We start from the raw sequence: 18,431 nt of genomic DNA, 5'->3' as shown, positions 1-18,431 counted from the left end.
CATGAACACTCTCCACCTAGCTTGCCAATACTGCAAACCCCAACCGTGCATTCTCCTGAGGATCCACTCCATCCGAACTGCCCCACTCAGCAGGAGTCCCTCCAAAGTGGAGTCTCATGTGCAAGCAGCCGTGACAGTGACCAGTGCCACTCCAAAGTGACTCCTGCAATGGGGCGAGGGGAAGATAACCACATATATCACTTCAACTGCAGCCCAAGCAACAGGTGGGGGCAGACATCTCATCTGATTGCTGGCCCTACCCACCAACAAAAACCTCACTGGGGGCAGCACATAGAGAAAGCCCTATAGTTTGGGATCACTGCAAACCTGACAGACAGGGGGCAGTCATCTGGTCTGACTGCAGGCCACACTCACACACACACACAAAAAGTCACTCAGGGGTCAACGCAGGGAAAGTGCCCTGCAGTTTGGCGCCACCACAGCCCCTTCAGATGAGCTGAGGGCAGGCAACTGGTCTGATTCAACTATAAGCCCAAAGCAGCCTCAGACTGGCCCCTTAAGGGCAGAGGGACAAAACCCTGCCCACAACAGACAACATGGGTCACTGCAGCTGACTGGACTAAAGGCAAAGGCAGCTCAGCCACAAGAGTCGGACACATGCAACACACATAGGAGACACCCCTGAAGCACCTGGTTCAGGTGAACAGGGAACGCTGCACTATGCGGCACTAAAGGATCTCTTCACAAGGACACTACTTTTGAGATCAGGATACATAGCTGGCTATTCTAATAGAAACAAACACAGAGAGCTGGACAAAATGAGGACATAGAGGAATATGTCCAAAATAAAAGAACAGAACAAAATCAAAGCGAAAGAGCCAAAGGGAGCAGAAATAAGCAATATGCTCGATGGAGAATTCAAAGTAATGGTCATAAGGATACTTACTGGACTTGAGAAAAGAGTGGAGGATCTCAGTGAGACCTTCGACAAAGAGAAAATATAAAAAAGAACCAATCAGAGATAAAGAACCCAATAGTTGAAATTAAAAGTACACCAGAGGGAATCAATAGTAGCTTAGAGGAAGCAGAAAAATGGATCAGCAAGCTGGAAGACAAAATAATAGCAAACAAGCTAAACAGCAAAATGAAAAAAGTATAATAAAAAATGAGTATAGGTTAAGGGAACTCAGCAACATCATCAAACATTTTAACATTCACATTATGGGGATCCCAGAAGGAAGAGAGAAAAGAGAACAGAAAATTTATTTGAAGAAATAATAGCTGAAAATTTCTGTAATCTGGGGAAGGAAATAAACATCCAAAACCAGGAGGTAAAGAGAGCCCCCAACAAAAGCAACCCAAAGAGGTCCACACCAAGACACATAATAATTAAAATGGCAAAAAGTGATGATAAAGAGAGAATTTTAAAGGCAGCAAGGGGAAAAAATTACATACAAGGGAAATCCCATAAGACTATCAACTGATTTTTTTAGCTGAAATTTTGCAGGCCAGAAGAAAGTGGCATGCTATATTCAAAGTGCTGAGAGGGAAAAAACCTGCAACCAAGAATACTCTATCGAGCAATACTATCATTCATAAGAGAAGCAGACATAGTTTCCTAAACAAAAACTAAAGGAGTTCATCACCACTAAACCAGCCTTATAAGAAATGTTAAGGAGAATTCTTTGAGTGGAAAGAAAAGGCCATAATTAGGAGTAAGAAAATTAGGAAAGGAAAAAATTTCACAGGTATATAGGAACATAATAAAAGTAATAGATTAATCACTTATAAAACCAGTATGAAGGTTAAAGCACAAAAGCAGCAGAATCAATTATATCCATAAAAATCAGTCAAGAGATTCACAAAATTAAAGGATGTAAAGTAGGACATCATATACATAAAACATAGGGGTAGTAAAAATGTAGTCCCTTTAGAAGGGGTTCAAACTTAAGCAACCACCAACTTATATAGATAGTTATATGCATAGGACTTTTTAAAAAAGATTTTTATTTATTTATTTGACAGAGAGAGATAGCACAAGCAGGGGGAGCAGCAGGCAGAGGGAGATGGAGAAGCAGACTCCCTGCCAAACAAGGAGCCCAACGTGGGGCTCAATCCCATCACCCCATGATCATGACCTGAGCCAAAGGCAGATGCTTAATTGACTGAGCCACCCAGGCACCCCTCTGCATAGGATGTTATACGTCAACATACTGGTAAGGAATATGTCATTGGTAAGGAATTTGTCATAACAACAAATCAAAAAACCAGTAATAGATATGCAAAAATAAAGAGGAAGGAATCGAAGCATATTGCTAAATAAAGCCATCAAACCACAAGGGAAGAGAGCCAGAAAAGAAAGGAATAGAGAAGAACTACAAAAACAATCATAAAACAAGTAACAAATCAACAATGAGTACACACCTGTTAATACTTAGTTCAATTGGAAATAGACTAAATGCTCCAATCAAAAGACGTAAGTGGCTGAATAGATAGAAAGATGAGATCCATCTATATGCTGCCTATAAGAGATTCATTTCAGACCTAAAAACACATGCAGGTTGAAACTGAAAGGATGGAAAAATATTTACCACCAAAATGGAAGTGAAAAGAAAGCTGGGGTAGCAATATCTATATTAGACAAAATAGACTAAAACAGACTGTAACAAGAGACAAACAATGACACTACATAATCATAAAGGGAACAATGCAACAAGACTATATAACAATTGTTGATATTTATGCACCCAACACAGGAGCACTCAAATACATAAAACAACTATTAACAGACATAAAGGAAGTCCAGACAGAAAATCAACAAGGAAATAGTGACTTTGCATGACACACTGGGCCAGATGGATTTAACAGATATATTCAGAACATTCCATCCAAAACCAGCAGAATCCACATTATTTTCAGGTGCACATGGAACATTCTCCAGAATAGATCACAGGTTAGGCCCAAACAAGCCTCAACAAATTCAAAAAGATTGAAATCATATTATGCATCCTTTCCAACCACAAGGGTATAAAACTAGAAATTAACCACAAGAAAAAATCTAGGAAAAGCACAAACACATAGAGGTTACATAACATGCTACTAAACAATAAATGGGTCAACCAAGAAATCAAAAAGTAAAAGAATACATGGAGACAAATGAAAATGAAACTTTAACAGTCCAAAATCTTTGGGATGCAGCAAAAGCTATTCTAAGAGGGACTATTATAGCAATACAACCTATCTAAAGAAGCAAGAAAAATCTCAATTTAACCTTATACCTAAAGGAGCTAGAAAAAGAAGAAAAAAATCCCGAAGTCAGTGGAAGGAAGGAATAATAAAAATTAGATCATAAATAAATGATAGAGAGACCTAAAAAATGTAGAACAGATCAATGAAACCCAAAGCTGATTCTATGAAAAATCAACAAAATTGATAAAACTTTAGTCAGATTCATCAGAGAGAGGACACAAATAAATAAAATCAGAAGGGGCACCTGGGTGGCTCAGTGGGTTGAGCCTCTGCCTTGAGCTCAGGTCATGATCTCAGGGTCCTGGGATCGAGCCCCAAATCTGGCTCTCTGCTCAGCAGGGAGCCTACTTCCCTCTCTCTCTCTGCCTGTGGCTCTGCCTACTTGTGATCTCTCTCACTCTGTCAAATAAATTTTAAAAAGATCCTTAAAAAAAAAAAGAAATGAAGGAGGAGAAATAACAACTGACACCAAAGAAATACAGAGGATTATGAGAGAATTTCATGAAATACTATATGCCAGAAATTAACCAACCTAGAAGAAATAGATAAATTCCTAGAAACACATAACCTTCCAAAATGGAATCAGGAAAAAAATAGAAAATTTGGACAGACTTATTACTAGCAATGAAATTGAACCAGTTCAATAGAATTCACCTCTGAAGTCACTTGGTCCTGGACTTTTGTTTGTTGAGAGTTTTTTGATTATTGTGTTCCAAAATAAAAAAGACAAAGAAAATACAGCTTTTGGAGTCAGTTAACTTGGATTCAAATCTCAGTTCCATCACATAATAGCCATTACCATTTTAAGCAATGTCTTCATCTACAGAGATGGAGCAAACACATATGAGGTGTTGTGAGGATTAAAAGAGTATTTAGCATAGCACCTGAAATTAGTCAATTCTCAATAAATGGTAGTTATCATTACTAAATGCCCAAGAGAACAAAGAAGTAGACCAAACATATGGAGATTAAAAAATGGCCAACAAGCATATGAAAAGCTGCTCACTAGTCATCAGAGAAATGCAAATCAAAACCACAATGAGCTATCACCTCACCCCATTAAGAAAGCCACTGTCTAAAAAATGAGAAAAAAACAAACAGAAAATAATAGTGAGGACATGAAGAAATTAGAACCCTTGTGTACTGCTGGTGAGACTGTAAAATGGTGCAACCACTATGGAAAACAGTACAGAGATTCCTCAAAAAATTAGAAATAGAATTATCACATGATTCAGCAATTCCACTTCTGAGTATATAGCTAAGAAAACTTTGAAGTAGGTTTTCAAAGAGACATCTGTACACCCACGTTCATGGCAGCACTAGTCACAACAGCCAAGAGGTGGAAGCAACATAAACGTTCATTGATGGTTGAATGGATAAAGAAAATGTGGTGTATACATACAATGTAATATTATTCAGTCCTAAAAAGGAAAAAAATCCTACCATATGGTACAACATGAATAAACCTGGAGGACATTATGCTAAGTGAAATAAGCCAATCACAAAAAGACAAATAGCATGTGATTCCACTTATACCACTTACATAAGGTATCTGAAATAGTCAAATTCATAGAAACAGAAAGGGTTACCAAGACCTGGGGGGAAGGGAAGAAAGGAGAGTTGTTTAATGGGTATAGAGTTTCAGTTTTGGAAAATGAAAAACTTCTGGAGATCTGTTGCACAATGTGAATGTACTGAACAGTACAGTTAAAATGATTAAGATGGTGAATTTTATGTTTTGCCAGGTGTTTTTTTTTTAATCACAATAAAAAGATGCATAAAAAGACACGGAGACAAAGTACAAACTCTTGACACACCAGCCCTGAATGTATTTACCATCTGGTGAACTCCTAGGCAGCAGGGATTGTGTTACTCACTGTTGTATCCTCAGCACCCAGCACAGTGTCTGGCATAGGGCCGGCACTCAAGAAATGTTGTCTAAGCTAATGAGAAGATAGAAAGAAATAGGAGAAAGGGGGAGGAAGGAAGGGAGATCAGGCCAGAGAGATGAAGAGCCCAAGACAGGAAAAGGGAAGACAAGGGAAGAAAGCATTGAGCCCTAAAAAAGTTATTGTGTCCTATGTGGAAACTGGAGAGAGTATACCTAGGGAAGGAGGGGTCATGGTGTCTATAAAGTCAGCTGATGTGGAAAGTCAGGCCTCTGGCCCTAGGAAAAACTACACAATTACTGGTGGACATGTATTGAACAGAATTACATAGCTTGTTGGGGGGCCAGGATGAATTGTAAGAATTACAGCCAGCTACCCACTGATAAAAGTTGGTACATTCCGGCTTAGTATAAATAAGGGGTGTTGGAAACGCCTGGGCGCCTCAGTCGGTTAAATGTCTACCTTTGGCACAGGTCCTGATCCCAGGGTCCTGGGATGGAGTACCCCGCGGGGCTCCTTGCTCAGCAGGGAGCCTGCTTCTCCCTCTGCCTGCTACTGCCCCCTGCTTATACTCTGCCTCTCTCTGACAAAGAATTAAAATCTTCAAATGAGGGGTGTTGCTCTCAGAAAGAAACCTAATCTCCACCGCGCGCTCCCGCACCACACCTTTGGACATTCGCCAAACTCTGAGGCTCTTAGACCTTCGCATGCGCCAAAGGTGGGAGGGGCGCAGCTCGAGCGGCCAACAGTCCGCGATCCCTTTCTCCTCCCAGGGGCCTCTGCGCGTTGAGGACGTAAGACCTCCAGGACGGACCACCGCACAGTGGGGGGCGTGGCTTAGGGAACGCGTTACCCTGGCGACCACCTTCTTGGCAGCCCAAACTTGATCAGAGTGTAGAGCCGGAAAGGTGTGAGTTAAGAGGAGAAACGAAGACGGCTTGCAGCCCCAGCTCCCGGAACCCTGGGGGCTGACCGACGGCCATGGATCTGTACCTCAGCAACTGCTACAAGGCTGCTGAAGGCGCTGCCACTAAGGCGGCGGCCAGCAGCCTAACACGCGACAGAGAGCACTGCGACACCGTGAGTGGCGGCGAATCGGTAGTCACCCTCCTCCTTGCTCCTGGGCGGGGTCTCGGGAAGGGGGGCGGACGGAAGGGGCGGAGACCTCATCGGAGAGAGGTGTGGGGGAAGAGGGCGGGTGCTCGACCACTCAGCTTCAGACTCCCAGGGCCCGCAGCCAGTAGCGAGAGCTGACCTCGGCCAAGAGATTGGGCTGGTAACCGGGGGAAGCTGGAGGCCTTCCGGGTTGTCAGCAGGGCGGGCTCCTTCAATCCCGAGTGTACAATTCTTTGGTGTCCTTGGAGGTATTCGCCCATTTTAATGTGAGTAGATGGGTGTAAACTAAAAGAACAGTTCTTAAAAATAGCCAGACTTACTCACTATACCTGACAGGGCTCACACAAAAAAGACATTCCGGAGGTCGGAGCAGCTAATCTATTGGATCTTCCTCTTGGGGTCAAGTTGCCTATTATCCCAGGAAGCAACAATATATTCTATACTACAAATATAAGTGAAAAGGTAAACTGAGTTTTAATAGTGCTTAAGTGATTTTCTTTACCCTTTTCAATAGCTCCCTATTAAACTTGAAACACTGCTATGATTTCGCTTTGAGTCAACTTCCACTTAACACACCCAGTTAAGTTAAATGAATTGAAGTGATTAGTGCCTGAGCTTCACTTTAATGATGGAAGACCGCATGATCTGCCTCAGCCATCCAGTTCAGCCTTATCTCCAGCCCAGAGCTGCAGTTCCCAAAGATTGAGCGGGGTCTTTTCTGCCTACCTACACTTATGTTGCTAATTTTTACATCAATGCCTTTGTCCACCTGGCTCCCACAACCTGGCAGGCATTCTTCTCTCCTTTCTGACCTTCAGTCTGAGCCATCCTTTAAGAGCTACTATACAAAGCCTTTCCCAAGTGTTACAACACCCAACTATCTTTCCGTAGAATTTACATGCCCTTGGTCTGCACTATCTTACTCAGCGCTGAATCAGCACTGTTAGTGATGCAGTGTGCTGCACTCATATTGTTACACATTTTAAGTCCTCTGCCTAACACCCTGTGCTCTGTCCATAATTTAGGCCAAGCCTGAAGGAGGTTCAGAACTTTCTAGTTGAGAATGTGTTTTGATAACAATAGCAAAAGATTCTACAGGAATAATTCTAATTTCCTTACTCTTGCACTGTCTAGCACGGCATCAAGGATGAATAGGGGCTTCTTGGTATTTCTGATAATTGTTTGATATATATGACTTTTTTAGGTTCTATTGCTGGAAAACTATAATAGAGTTTCTCTTTTGAAAACATAGTGTTCTACTAAATAAATGCCAACCTCACAGAAATTGACTGAGTCACATTCCCGCAAATTAGCTTTCCTGAAACATATTCAAAACCTATTTCACTACTAGTAATAACACTGCTTCCTACTTTGTAACTGTAGCCCAATCTGTTGGGGTTTTTTTCCTCAAACATCTTCTATTTGCTATAATTCTATTCTGTTCCTGTTGTTCACTTGTTAACTACTTCTTATTTCCAGATTTTTCTATGCTAAATTATACTGATTATCTCTGTACTTTATTATATTGATTACCCCAAAATATATGCATTTGATCATGATCAGGCACTACATTCAGCTACCCTGAACACTAACTTTGTGGGATCTTTGTCTTTTAGCAGGAGCTCCTCAAGAAAGTAAGAGTTAATATTTTACACCTTTAGGTGTTTTTTTTTTTAAACTCATTTTACCCTCATGACCACCTTGTAAGGTGAACCTAGGATTTATCTAATGTCACAGGTAGATAATAGCAGAGTTCAAACCAGAACCACTGTCTCCTGACTCTTAGGCCACACTCTATTACTTGACCTTGCTGCTTCCTCAACTGCAGACTACTTTAGCAGATCACTACAGAAACAGGGAACTTAAAGGTCCTTCATGTTGTTCTGAATGCAGATAGAAGCAAAATGATGGTACTTGACTGTCTTTTTTTCTGTCAAATTAAAATGGTAGCAATGTTACCTACCTGTCTTTAGCTATCCATTAATCCAAACCTGACAAGTGACCCTATACAACATTCTGATACCAAACTTATTCTCAGATAATGTATTTATAAATTAATTTGCTTATTAGTATACTATACTTAGGTAGCAACTGTTCACAAACTCCTAAAATTGTTTTTATTGAATGCTAATAGTAAATACTTTGCCAATTAACTTAGACATTCTGCTCTCAAGAAAAGATAACATGTTAAGTGAAAAGAACAATTTACATACTTCTAAAAGTCTCCCTAGTGACCTCCCACTGGCATATAGTGATGATATAATAGACTCTTCAGTTCAGGGAAACCAATTATTGTAATTGACAATAGAAAGCTTAACCTGGCCTCAACAAATGGATTTGTCTCTTTCTTGATAGGTTAGTAGCCCAGGGTTAGTCAACACATCTCTTACCAACAAAAGTCAACATCTAAAAGAAGCAGCAATAATCAGTCCGCTAATTGCAGCAGTGTTTCAACTGCCATCACTTTTGATCACTTCTCTTCTAGGAAAGATATGGGCTTCCTGTCTAGTCTCACTGTGAATTAAATCATTGTCCATAAGGATGTCTTTCTCTGCCTTTTTAAGGAAACATTGGTACTAAGGGAATCCAGTTTCCTGATATAGATTCGTTAGGAAAGACAAGAGGCTGGCATCAGTCCAGCAGTCAGAAATTTTAAAAGGAAGCTTCTAAATGGAAGAAGAAAGCTAGAACCCTTTCCTGCCTCTCTCGTCTTTCCCCCCTGCCCACATATAAAGCATCCTACCTGCTCTGCAGGACTCTTAAGGCCACACCTCAGTGTTCATGAATTAGACAGAGGTTGAGGCTACCACCACCAGCCTAAAGACAGCTCTGGTAGAGGAGAGGGGAAGAGAGAGGCAGTTAGATTTACCTTAATCAATTCATTTTCCGGATTCCCTCACCTCAGGTTCTGCTTGCACGTTTTATTTTCACTGACCAACCTAGTCATTTCAACAACTTGAGGTTTAAAAGTGCAGTTTCATTCGTTTTACACATGTAATACTTTTGAATCCGTGTGTTTGCAGCTTTATCACCCTTCTTATGACTTTAACCTGAGTGATCCTTACTGCCGACTTTTGGAAACCAGCTATAAAAGCCTGCATGATCCCCATTTAAAAGCATACCATAAGCGAAAGGATATCTTAAGGAGATTAAAGAAGGGCGGTTACATCACCAGCAATAATAAAGTAGGTTGAAGCCTCCTTCCTGTTAACCCGTAGAAACCTAGGGACTTGATAGACCCTCAGTTCTGTACTTCACTAGGAGCCTGTATCAGCTTTGGTTAAACAATAAAGAATATTTATTAGAAAACTCAATTAATTACTCATATTTGGATTTCTAAATAAGACTACTTGTTCCTTCTTGACCTTTTTTTTTTTGAAAACAGCAAAAGATAAGCACCAAATGATTCAAGTATGTAAAGACATACATACAAATGTTTTTATTTAGGTATTTTCTCCCTGCTGTAGTGTAGTGACTTTCCTCTGGCTTTAAAAGTAATAAGAGCACAGTATACCTATCAGGGAATATTTCCTATACTTCTTGAGAAGACTAGAGACAAAATGGAAACCTAGCAGAAAACAGCATGATGAAATAAATTAGAGGGTGTTAAATGTCATTATTATACTGGTGTTTTAATAACAAATACATTGAGAATTGTACATTTCTGATTATGATGTGAACCATATTATTGAAATAATACTATTTAGATAGAAATTTCCTGGTGATACAGCAATTTTAGATACTGCTTTCCAAATTGCTACCAAAATGCGCTATTACCCTTGGTCTTAAAATTGTTACTAAAACGAATATTCCTGTGTCACTCTTCTCTGGAAAGATGATTGTTACAACTTTTTATTTATATCTTTGGTTTTTGGTTTTGCCTTTATAGGTCATATGTACCTTGAAAGAATTGAATAAGTACAGGCAGTATCTGACCACTTTAAAATTAGACTTTGAAAGAAACTATGTAAGAGAACAAGTAAGTTAATACTTAAATTTGTTTTATTTGGGGTCTGTAAGATAGTTTTTATGTAGGGTTTGGAAGAAAGGTTTGGTTCTCTGCAGGATATTTACTTATAATTACCTGACCTAGAATTATGAAGATAACAAATCAAATAAGATCCCTAGCGATTTATAAGAGATAAAAATAAGACCTTTGCCTTTAATTTACAGAGAGAATTTTCACTTACCTGGATTGGAGCCACACTAGACTTAAATGCAGGTTAAAAGAATTAACCATTTGTAAAGTACAGAAGGTTTCCCAAGCCCTACACTTAAGAGGGCCTATCAAAGGACAGGTTTATTTCTAGCCAGTATAAAGATTTTGATTTTTTTTCTCTCTCAGAAAATGATTGAAAAACAAGTAAATAAATTGTATGAAACCAGAAGAGCCTATGAAAATTATGGAAACGAACAGTTCCAAGAATGGCTGTTACAGGAAGATACACAAGCAACTCCAGACCAAGAGCTGATAATAAGGCACAGGTATGGCTGAAGTCAATACATATTTCATGGACATGTTATAGACCCCAGAAAGCTATAAAAAGTACTAGAAAGAATTGAAATCAGGACCCAAAAAAAGGATGAGACACTATTGAGGCCCCTATAATTTCAATGTGGAGAGAAAGGAAAGGAGATTAAGAGGTAGTGGGATTGGGAAGCCCCTGGTACCAAGGCTTGCGGGGAGAGTTTCTACTGGAGAAACTGGACTTACTAGAAGCCCAAGAGGTAAGCCAAACTGAATTTGAAGAAATCCAAAGTCCAAATCCATGAGCTTCGGAAACCCACATCCATAGTAGCAGAGAGAGAGAAGGTGTGTTAAGTATGTTTCAAAATTAAGTTGAAGGAAGTCGCTGCAGGGTCAGAAAGGGAGAGTTCCTATAACTTTATCTGATGCTAATACAAACAGGTGTTGTTCCCCAATCAATTATGTATGTTCATTTAGCTACCACCCACACACATTCAGTGTTACTATTTAGAGGCCAAGCCCTTGCCCCAAGAGGCAGAGATGAGCTGTAGTTCTTTCTCTTTCTCCTTTATCAGGGCCAAGGGCCAGTTCCCCTTCCCCTGCCTCTTAAAGTCCATGAGTTCATGTCATGATATGCCAGAATACATGCTGATCCACCAAGGTCCCACACTGGGAGTCTGCAGACCTCTCTGTACATGGAAGGTCATTCAGGAACGTGGGAATTACAGAGAGGCCAGTACCCACTTATTTTTAAAGCAAATTCAAATCAACTTGTGTTTTGAACTCAGTTTTAGTTGGTTTCAGCTGTCTTTGCAAATTCACATTCCCAAAACTGCAGAGCTGTACGTAATCTCTACGTAAAATGCTTTTAATCACTCTGTTCCACACTTTGCCATTGTCCCTACAACAATAACAGACTTGTATAACAGGGTCTGGTAAAATTAGCACAGTATGGTGAGCTGGTGGATCAGATTAGCTTCAGGGTCCCTGAAAAACTCTACAATTTCTATATTCAGGAACTAAAAAGCAACCCAGAAGGTAGTTTGAGAATATCAAAACTGATAATACCATCATAGGGGAAACACTCAATTTACCTTCACTTATATTTGCACTTTTCTTTAGATACTTAGATATGATTAGTAGGGAATTAGGCAAGGTTGAGCACATGGCAGGAAAGCAGAGCATACTCAGGATGAAGGAAGAACGACAACAACATCAGGACCACATTAGAAGAAAGCTTCGTCTCCGTAGACAAATTGAAGAGGTGAGGAAAACCAAATTTTAAACATTGGAGGGGAAACTACATATGGTTGTTGCACTGATAAACAGTTTTAGCAGTCCCACCAAATTACCTGAAGCTATTTCAGGTCTAAAAATTAAACCACTATTAAAAATAATAATTTAAAGAATAAACCACTATTAATCTTTTATCACTATTTTAATAGACAAGCTTTTACTTAACATAGTGAGATTGATACCACAAATTGTATTGCATTTATAGTAACACCTCATCTAGTCTTAAAGTTTTAGAAATTAACCCTAGTGAAAAACAATCATGGCTATATTCTCTGAAAATTCAGACAAGCCTCTTTATTTATCTTCTCTATCAAAATATATTTAAAGGCAACAGATTATGTATGATATGCCCCTTAGGCAATAAGAGAAAACCCTCTTGTCAACATCTTAGATCCATCTTTGAAGCCAGGCTTATACTTGAAGTAAGTTTCCAATAGCAAAATAATTTCCTTCCTTTTGCCATTCTATTGCATCCACCAACATATTCCCAATCAAAAAGCAGTAAGAGAAGCCCATTCTAAAGCCAACATAAGATTTTCCCAGTTTTTGTAAGGCCCTTGACTTGATCTAATTTGCTTATTGACAAAATACAAAAAAAAAAAAAAAGACAATGAAACAGAACCCCAGCTAACTACCATAACATTGTGCTCCTTAGGAATGGAAGACAAAAGAAATGTTACTTCTGACAAAGATTGGAGACGAAGTAAAAAGGGAAGCAAAAGTTGAGGAACAACGTCAAAAAGTCAGGGAGGAAGCTCACCGGAAGGTAAAGTGAGCTTTTACTGATAACTTGGGCTATTTGAGGGAAAGCTTTTGCCAATTTTGATATTTTAAAGTGTGAATTATCAAAAGTGGCCTTAACTCACGAGGACAGCTATTGATGGAGAAACCCAGTTTGGTCTGAACCTGGACTTCAAGGACTGCTCTGAAATGGGACCAGTCTCCAGAAAGGGCACAATGACTTAAATTGGGTCTAGTTGTTACAATTTATTCTTCTTCATGCTGGACAGCAAAATGAAATTTATCCCTTACTATCTTTTTAGTTTTGTACTCATTGTGACTTCAGAAATCTCAAAATAGGAATGAGGGCGCCCTTCAAGTAGCCATCATATTTGAAATACCTGTTTTGCATTTCCAGTGGCAAGCTGCTATTAAATTTTTAAATGTTAAATATATATTTTTAATATTTTAGAAACAAGCGCTTCTAGAGAAAAAAATTGCTTATCATTTACAAAAAATGCAAAGAGATGACATTAAGAGAGACAGACCAGAAGAAAATGTATTTGAAAACAAAGGACAGGATGAAAAAGAAGGTGAGAGACAATAAATGATAAGGTATCTAAGTAGAAGATGCATATCTATATACTAAATATTGGTGGCTTTGTAAAAACAAAACAAAAACAAAAACCTCGGTGTGTTTATGCGGTGAGGTCAGAAGACCCTTGGAAAGGGAAATCCTAGTTCACAATACCTGTGCCAAGCACTATGCAAGCCACATCCCAGTTACAGCCACTTCTGTAAAGTGGCTCAGTAGGCAACACTGCCTGTACCACAGATTCGAAAAGGAGCCTGGGGTACCTGGGTGGCTCAGTGCAGTAAAGAGGTGAAGCATCTGACTCTTGATTTCAGCTCAGATCACCGTCAGTCTCAGAGTCATGAGATTAAGCCCTGTGTCGGGATCGTGCTGGGCATGGAGTCCGCTTGGCATTCTCACTCTCTTCCTCTCCCTCTCTGCCCCACTCCCCACTCCCCCTCATGCGTGGTCTCTCTCTAAAAAATTAATTAATGAAAAGGGAGCCAGTAAGAGGGGACAATTAAAAAAAAGATGACAGAGAGGGAGAAAAATGTATATAAAGGGAGAGACAAACAGAGAGAGTAAGAGAAAAACATTACCAAAAAAATAGACTGAAGCAGAGGGAGACAAAGAAAAATATTTTAAAAAAGAAAAAATTTTAACTGAGGACTAGTAAGAAAAAAATTATACAAAACAGAAAGAGAGCAAGGTAGTAAGAGAAAGAGAAAAAAAAAGTTTTTTTTTAAAGGAGACAAAAAAGAAGAGTCATTTAAAATATACCAAGCATGAAACAGAGATAGATACAAAAAATAAGACCAAAAATGTTTAAAAGGAGAAGGCAGTAAGGAAATACGGTACAAAAAGAAAGAATGAAATGAAGAAAAGAAGAGGGAAAGAATGAGTAAGAGAGAAAAAGAAAGAAAACTGAACAGAAGAAACCAGTAATAAAACACACACACATACTCACTATCTCTCTCTCTCTCTCTCTCTCTCTGGATGAGTGGGGTGGGAGGAAAACAAAGGCAAAGAGATTAGAGACAGACTAGACAAAGGAAAAAGAAAAACAAACCATCAAAGAAAAAAGAGTGAAAGAAAAGGGAGAAGAAACAGACATACAGGGAAAAAGTAAATGAACGAAGAGAGTGAAAGGAAGACAAGAGTGAAAGGAAGACGGAGCATAAAGTTTAAAAGATGTCAGTAGGACAAAGCCAAAGAAAAAGAGATTGTGAGAGTGAGAAACAAAGGAGTTTGAAAGAGAGATCTAAAAAGGAGGGAACGTATTGCATGGAGCACTGGGTATGGCACATAAACAATGAATCTTGGAACGCTGGAAAAATAAAATAAATGAATTAAATTTTAAAAAGAAGTCAGTTTAGGGGCGCCTGGCAGGCTCCGCTGGGAGAGCACGTGATTTTATCTTGGGGTCAAGAGTTCAAGCCCCATGTTAGGCATAGAGCTTACTTAAAAAACTTTTAAAAAAGAAGTCCATTTAAAAATACATTAAAATTAAATGGATGGATCAATCAATCAATTTACACATACTTACATGCATACATTCATATACAGACATGTAGATAGAACTGATTTTTAAAAAGAAAAGCCAGTAATAAAGACAGGACAAAAAAAAACAGAGAAAAATAATTTAAAGTAGTGAATATAATGAGATTTTAAAAAATGGGGGGAGTGGGGAGGGGACTAGATTAAGGGAAGGAAGGGGCAGGAAGTAAAGACATTCATAAAAGGGATGAGTCTGGGCAAAGGAATTACAAAGATTATGACATGATAGAAACAGGATGCTGAAAAGAAGCTCGTGAGAAAATTATATAATCATGGACAGGAGAGGGGGAGATTGAGATCCGAAAAGAAGAAATCAGTTAATAAATACAGTAAAATAAAATAGATACAGAGATACATACGTAGAAAACACTGGACTTTAAATGTACTATCCACTAAGAAGGAAAGGAGCATAAAAAAGATAATTAGGAAGACGTTCAAGGAAGCGGGTGTGACAGCTGAAGAAGGGAGGAAAAGATGGAAGGACAGAATGGAGGGAGGGAAGGAGAAAGAAAGCAAAGAATTTTGAAAGGGATGACGCTAGGGTCCTGGGATGAGCCCCCCATCGGGCTCTCTGCACAGCAGGGAGCCTGCTTCCCTCTCTCTCTCTCTGCCTGACTCCCTGCCTACTTGTGATTTCTGTCTGTCGAATAAATAAATAAAATCTTTTTTTTTTAAAAAAGAAATTACTTAAAAGTAAGAGTAAAATAAAGACAAGTAAATTGATGAGACAGCTCAACAGTAGTGGGTGGATGGACGGACGACAGATGGACAGCATTTCAAATAGGAGAAACCAGGAGTAAGACAGGACAAAAAACACACAAAATTAGAGAGAGAGAAGGAAAGTTGTTACAATGAGCCACAAAAAAAAAAAAAAGTGAAAGGAAGGGAGGGAGCATGAAGAAGCAAAGGAAGAAAAGTTTATACAGAATGAGTCAGTAGGGAAATGTTACTTACAGGGGAGGGGTGTGAGAGTGTAAGGCAAGTGCAGTAAGAAAATCAAGTACAACTGTGATATGCAAGAGATTTAAAAACTAGAAGTCAGTAGGGGTGCCTGGGTGGCTCAGTCGTTAAGCATCTGCCTTCCGCTCAGGTCGTGATTCCAGGATACTGGGATGGAGCCTCTCATCGGGCTCCATGCCCAGCGGGAAGCCTGCTTCTCCCTCTCCCTCTCCCACCTTTCCCCCCCACCCCCATGTTCCCTCTCTCACTGTCTCTCTCTGTCAAATAAATAAATAAAATCTTAAAAAAAATAACTAGAAGGCAAGTAAGGAAAGACAGTAAAATAAAGACAGAAAGGTGATTGATAGCTGTATAGATAGCCAGCTAGGCAGGTGTACAGGTAGAAAAAAAAAACTGATTTTTTTAAAAGATTTTATTTATTTATTTGAGAGAGAGAGCAGGCTCATGAGCAGGGGGAGGGGCAGAGGGAGATGAAGAAGCAGACTCCCCACTCAGCAGGAAGCCTGCTGTGGGGCTCAATCCGAAGGCAGATTCTTAACCCACTGAGCCACCCAGGTACCCCCCAAAAAACTGACTTTTAAATAGGGGAAAGCAGCAGTGAAGACAGGACAAAAGATGCATAAAGAAAGGGGGGGGCGCCTGGGTGGCTCAGTGGGTTAAGCCGCTGCCTTCCGCTCGGGTCATGGTCTCAGGGCCCTGGGATCCAGCCCCGCATTGGGCTCTTTGCTCAGCGAGGAGCCTGCTTCCCTTCCTCTCTCTCTGCCTGCCTCTCTGCCTACTTGTGATCTCTCTCCCTCTCTCTCTCTGTAAAATAAATAAATAAAATCTTAAAAAAAAGAAAGAGAGGGGAAGGAGGAAAAAGTTTAAAAAGAGGAGTAGTAAAAAGAGTAAAAGAAGAATGACAGGAAGAAAGGGAGGAGGAGGGGAAATTGAAGGAAGGGACACAGAAGGGAGAGAGAGGGTGAGCAGGTGAGCAGATGGATGAAGGTAAGAAAGAAGCAAATAGGAGGAAAGGAAGGATAAAGGAAGCAAGAGGGAGGGGGAGGGAAGGGAAGAGAGAGGGAGAAGGAAGGCTGGCGTGCAGGCAGGGAAAGAAAGGAAAGAAAAAGAGACAATGAAAGAAAGGGAATAAGAGAAATAAAGGGTATCCAGAAGAAAGGGAGGGAAGGGGGAGGAAGGGAGCAATTGAGGGTAGAAAGATCTAAAGGGAAATCAGATAAAAAAAAAAATAAGGGTGAGGGGGTCTGGGTGGCTCAGCTATTAAGCATCTGCCTTTGGCTTGGGTCATGATCCTGGGGTCCCGGGATCAAACCCTGTATTGGCCTCCCTCCTTAGCAGGGGGCCTGCCTGTCCCTCTTCCTCTGCCTGCCGCTCCCCCTGGCACTTTCTCTGTCAAATAAATAAAATAAAATCTTTAAAAAAATTTTTAAAAATAAGGGTGAAGGGATGGATGGGAACCACGCAGATAGGTAGACAGGATTTTCTGAGGAGGGTCTCGTACAAAAGACAACATTAAAAGGTAACGGGAGAGGACGCCCGGGTGGCTCAGTTGGTTGAGCCGCTGCCTTCGGCTCGGGTCGTGGTCCTGGGGTCCTGGGATCGAGTCCCGCATCAGGTTCCTTGCTCGGCGGGGAGCCTGCTTCTCTCGCTGCCTCTGCCTGCCTCTCTGCCTGCTTGTGTGTACTCTCTCTCTCTCTCTCTGGCAAAAAAAAAAAAAAAAAGGTAACGGGAGAGAGTGAGGGGGGGAAATTTCAAAGGGGAACCAGTATAAAGGAGTATATGAAGAATGGAGGGAAGGAGGGAGGAAATTAGCAGGGAAAAGAAGAAAGGAAGGGAGGGAGGAGGTGAGGAGAGAGGAAAGGCAAAAAGTAGGGATAAGCTGGGAGGGAAGGAGGGAGGAGGGAAGGCGGAAGTGCAGGTTCGCAGAAGACACAAAGCAATACAGAGGGGGAGAGTGAAAGGAGCAGGAAGGAGCCATAGACACAGGAGATGGAGGTAGAGAGGTAGAAGGGCAGGGAGGGGAAAGAGGGAAAGAAGAAGGCAAGAAAGAGAAGAATTCTAAACTGGGTGGGGCTAGGAAGATAGTAAAATAAGAAGAACAAATATTAGAGTGAGACACTGAGGAGTTGAAAAGGAGGAGCTAGTAAGACCATGAAGTACAGAGGAAGGAGAAACTGATCTAACAAAAGTCACGTAAGAACTGAAATAAAGGGGCGCCTGGGTGGCTCCGTGCGTTAAGCCTCTGCCTTCGGCTCAGGTCATGATCCCAGGGTCCTGGGATTGAGCCCCGCATCAGGCTCTCTGCTTGGCAGGGAGCCTGCTTCCTCCTCTCTCTCTCTGCCTGCCTCTCTGCCTAATTGTGATCTCTGTCTGTCAAATACATAAATAAATCTTTAAAAAAAAAACTGTTGGGGCGCCTGGGTGGCTCAGTGGGTTAAAGCCTCTGCCTTCGGCTCAGGTCATGATCCCAGGGTCCTGGGATCGAGCCCCACATTGGGCGCTCTGCTCCGCAGGGAGCCTGCTTCCTCCTCTCTCTGCCTGCCTCTCTGCCTACTTGTGATCTCTGTCTGTCAAATAAATAAATAAAATCTTTTTAAAAAACTGAAATAAAGATGGAGCGATGACAGCTAGATGGTAGGGA

The 18,431-nt window shown here is 40.6% G+C and overlaps 1 protein-coding gene across 1 annotated transcript in view; it reads left to right on the top strand.

The window, feature by feature from the left end:
• Positions 1-6,080: 6,080 nt before the first annotated feature.
• LOC308337476 (fibrous sheath-interacting protein 2-like) overlaps positions 6,081-18,431 on the top strand; it is a gene marked incomplete at both ends in the record, with an annotated part of 70,602 nt that continues 58,251 nt past the window's right edge. Inside the window, 8 exons of the mRNA XM_080795573.1 lie at positions 6,081-6,179; positions 6,552-6,677; positions 9,239-9,400; positions 10,105-10,194; positions 10,561-10,700; positions 11,806-11,947; positions 12,635-12,745; positions 13,172-13,292. Coding sequence (XP_080651699.1) covers positions 6,081-6,179; positions 6,552-6,677; positions 9,239-9,400; positions 10,105-10,194; positions 10,561-10,700; positions 11,806-11,947; positions 12,635-12,745; positions 13,172-13,292 — 991 coding nt within the window. The remainder of the gene's footprint in view (positions 6,180-6,551; positions 6,678-9,238; positions 9,401-10,104; positions 10,195-10,560; positions 10,701-11,805; positions 11,948-12,634; positions 12,746-13,171; positions 13,293-18,431) is intronic.

Source organism: Martes martes (genome assembly GCF_963455335.1).
Source record: "Martes martes genome assembly, chromosome: X".
In the NCBI taxonomy this organism is placed as follows: Eukaryota; Metazoa; Chordata; class Mammalia; order Carnivora; family Mustelidae; genus Martes; species Martes martes.
This window is presented reverse-complemented; position numbering and strand designations above follow the sequence as displayed.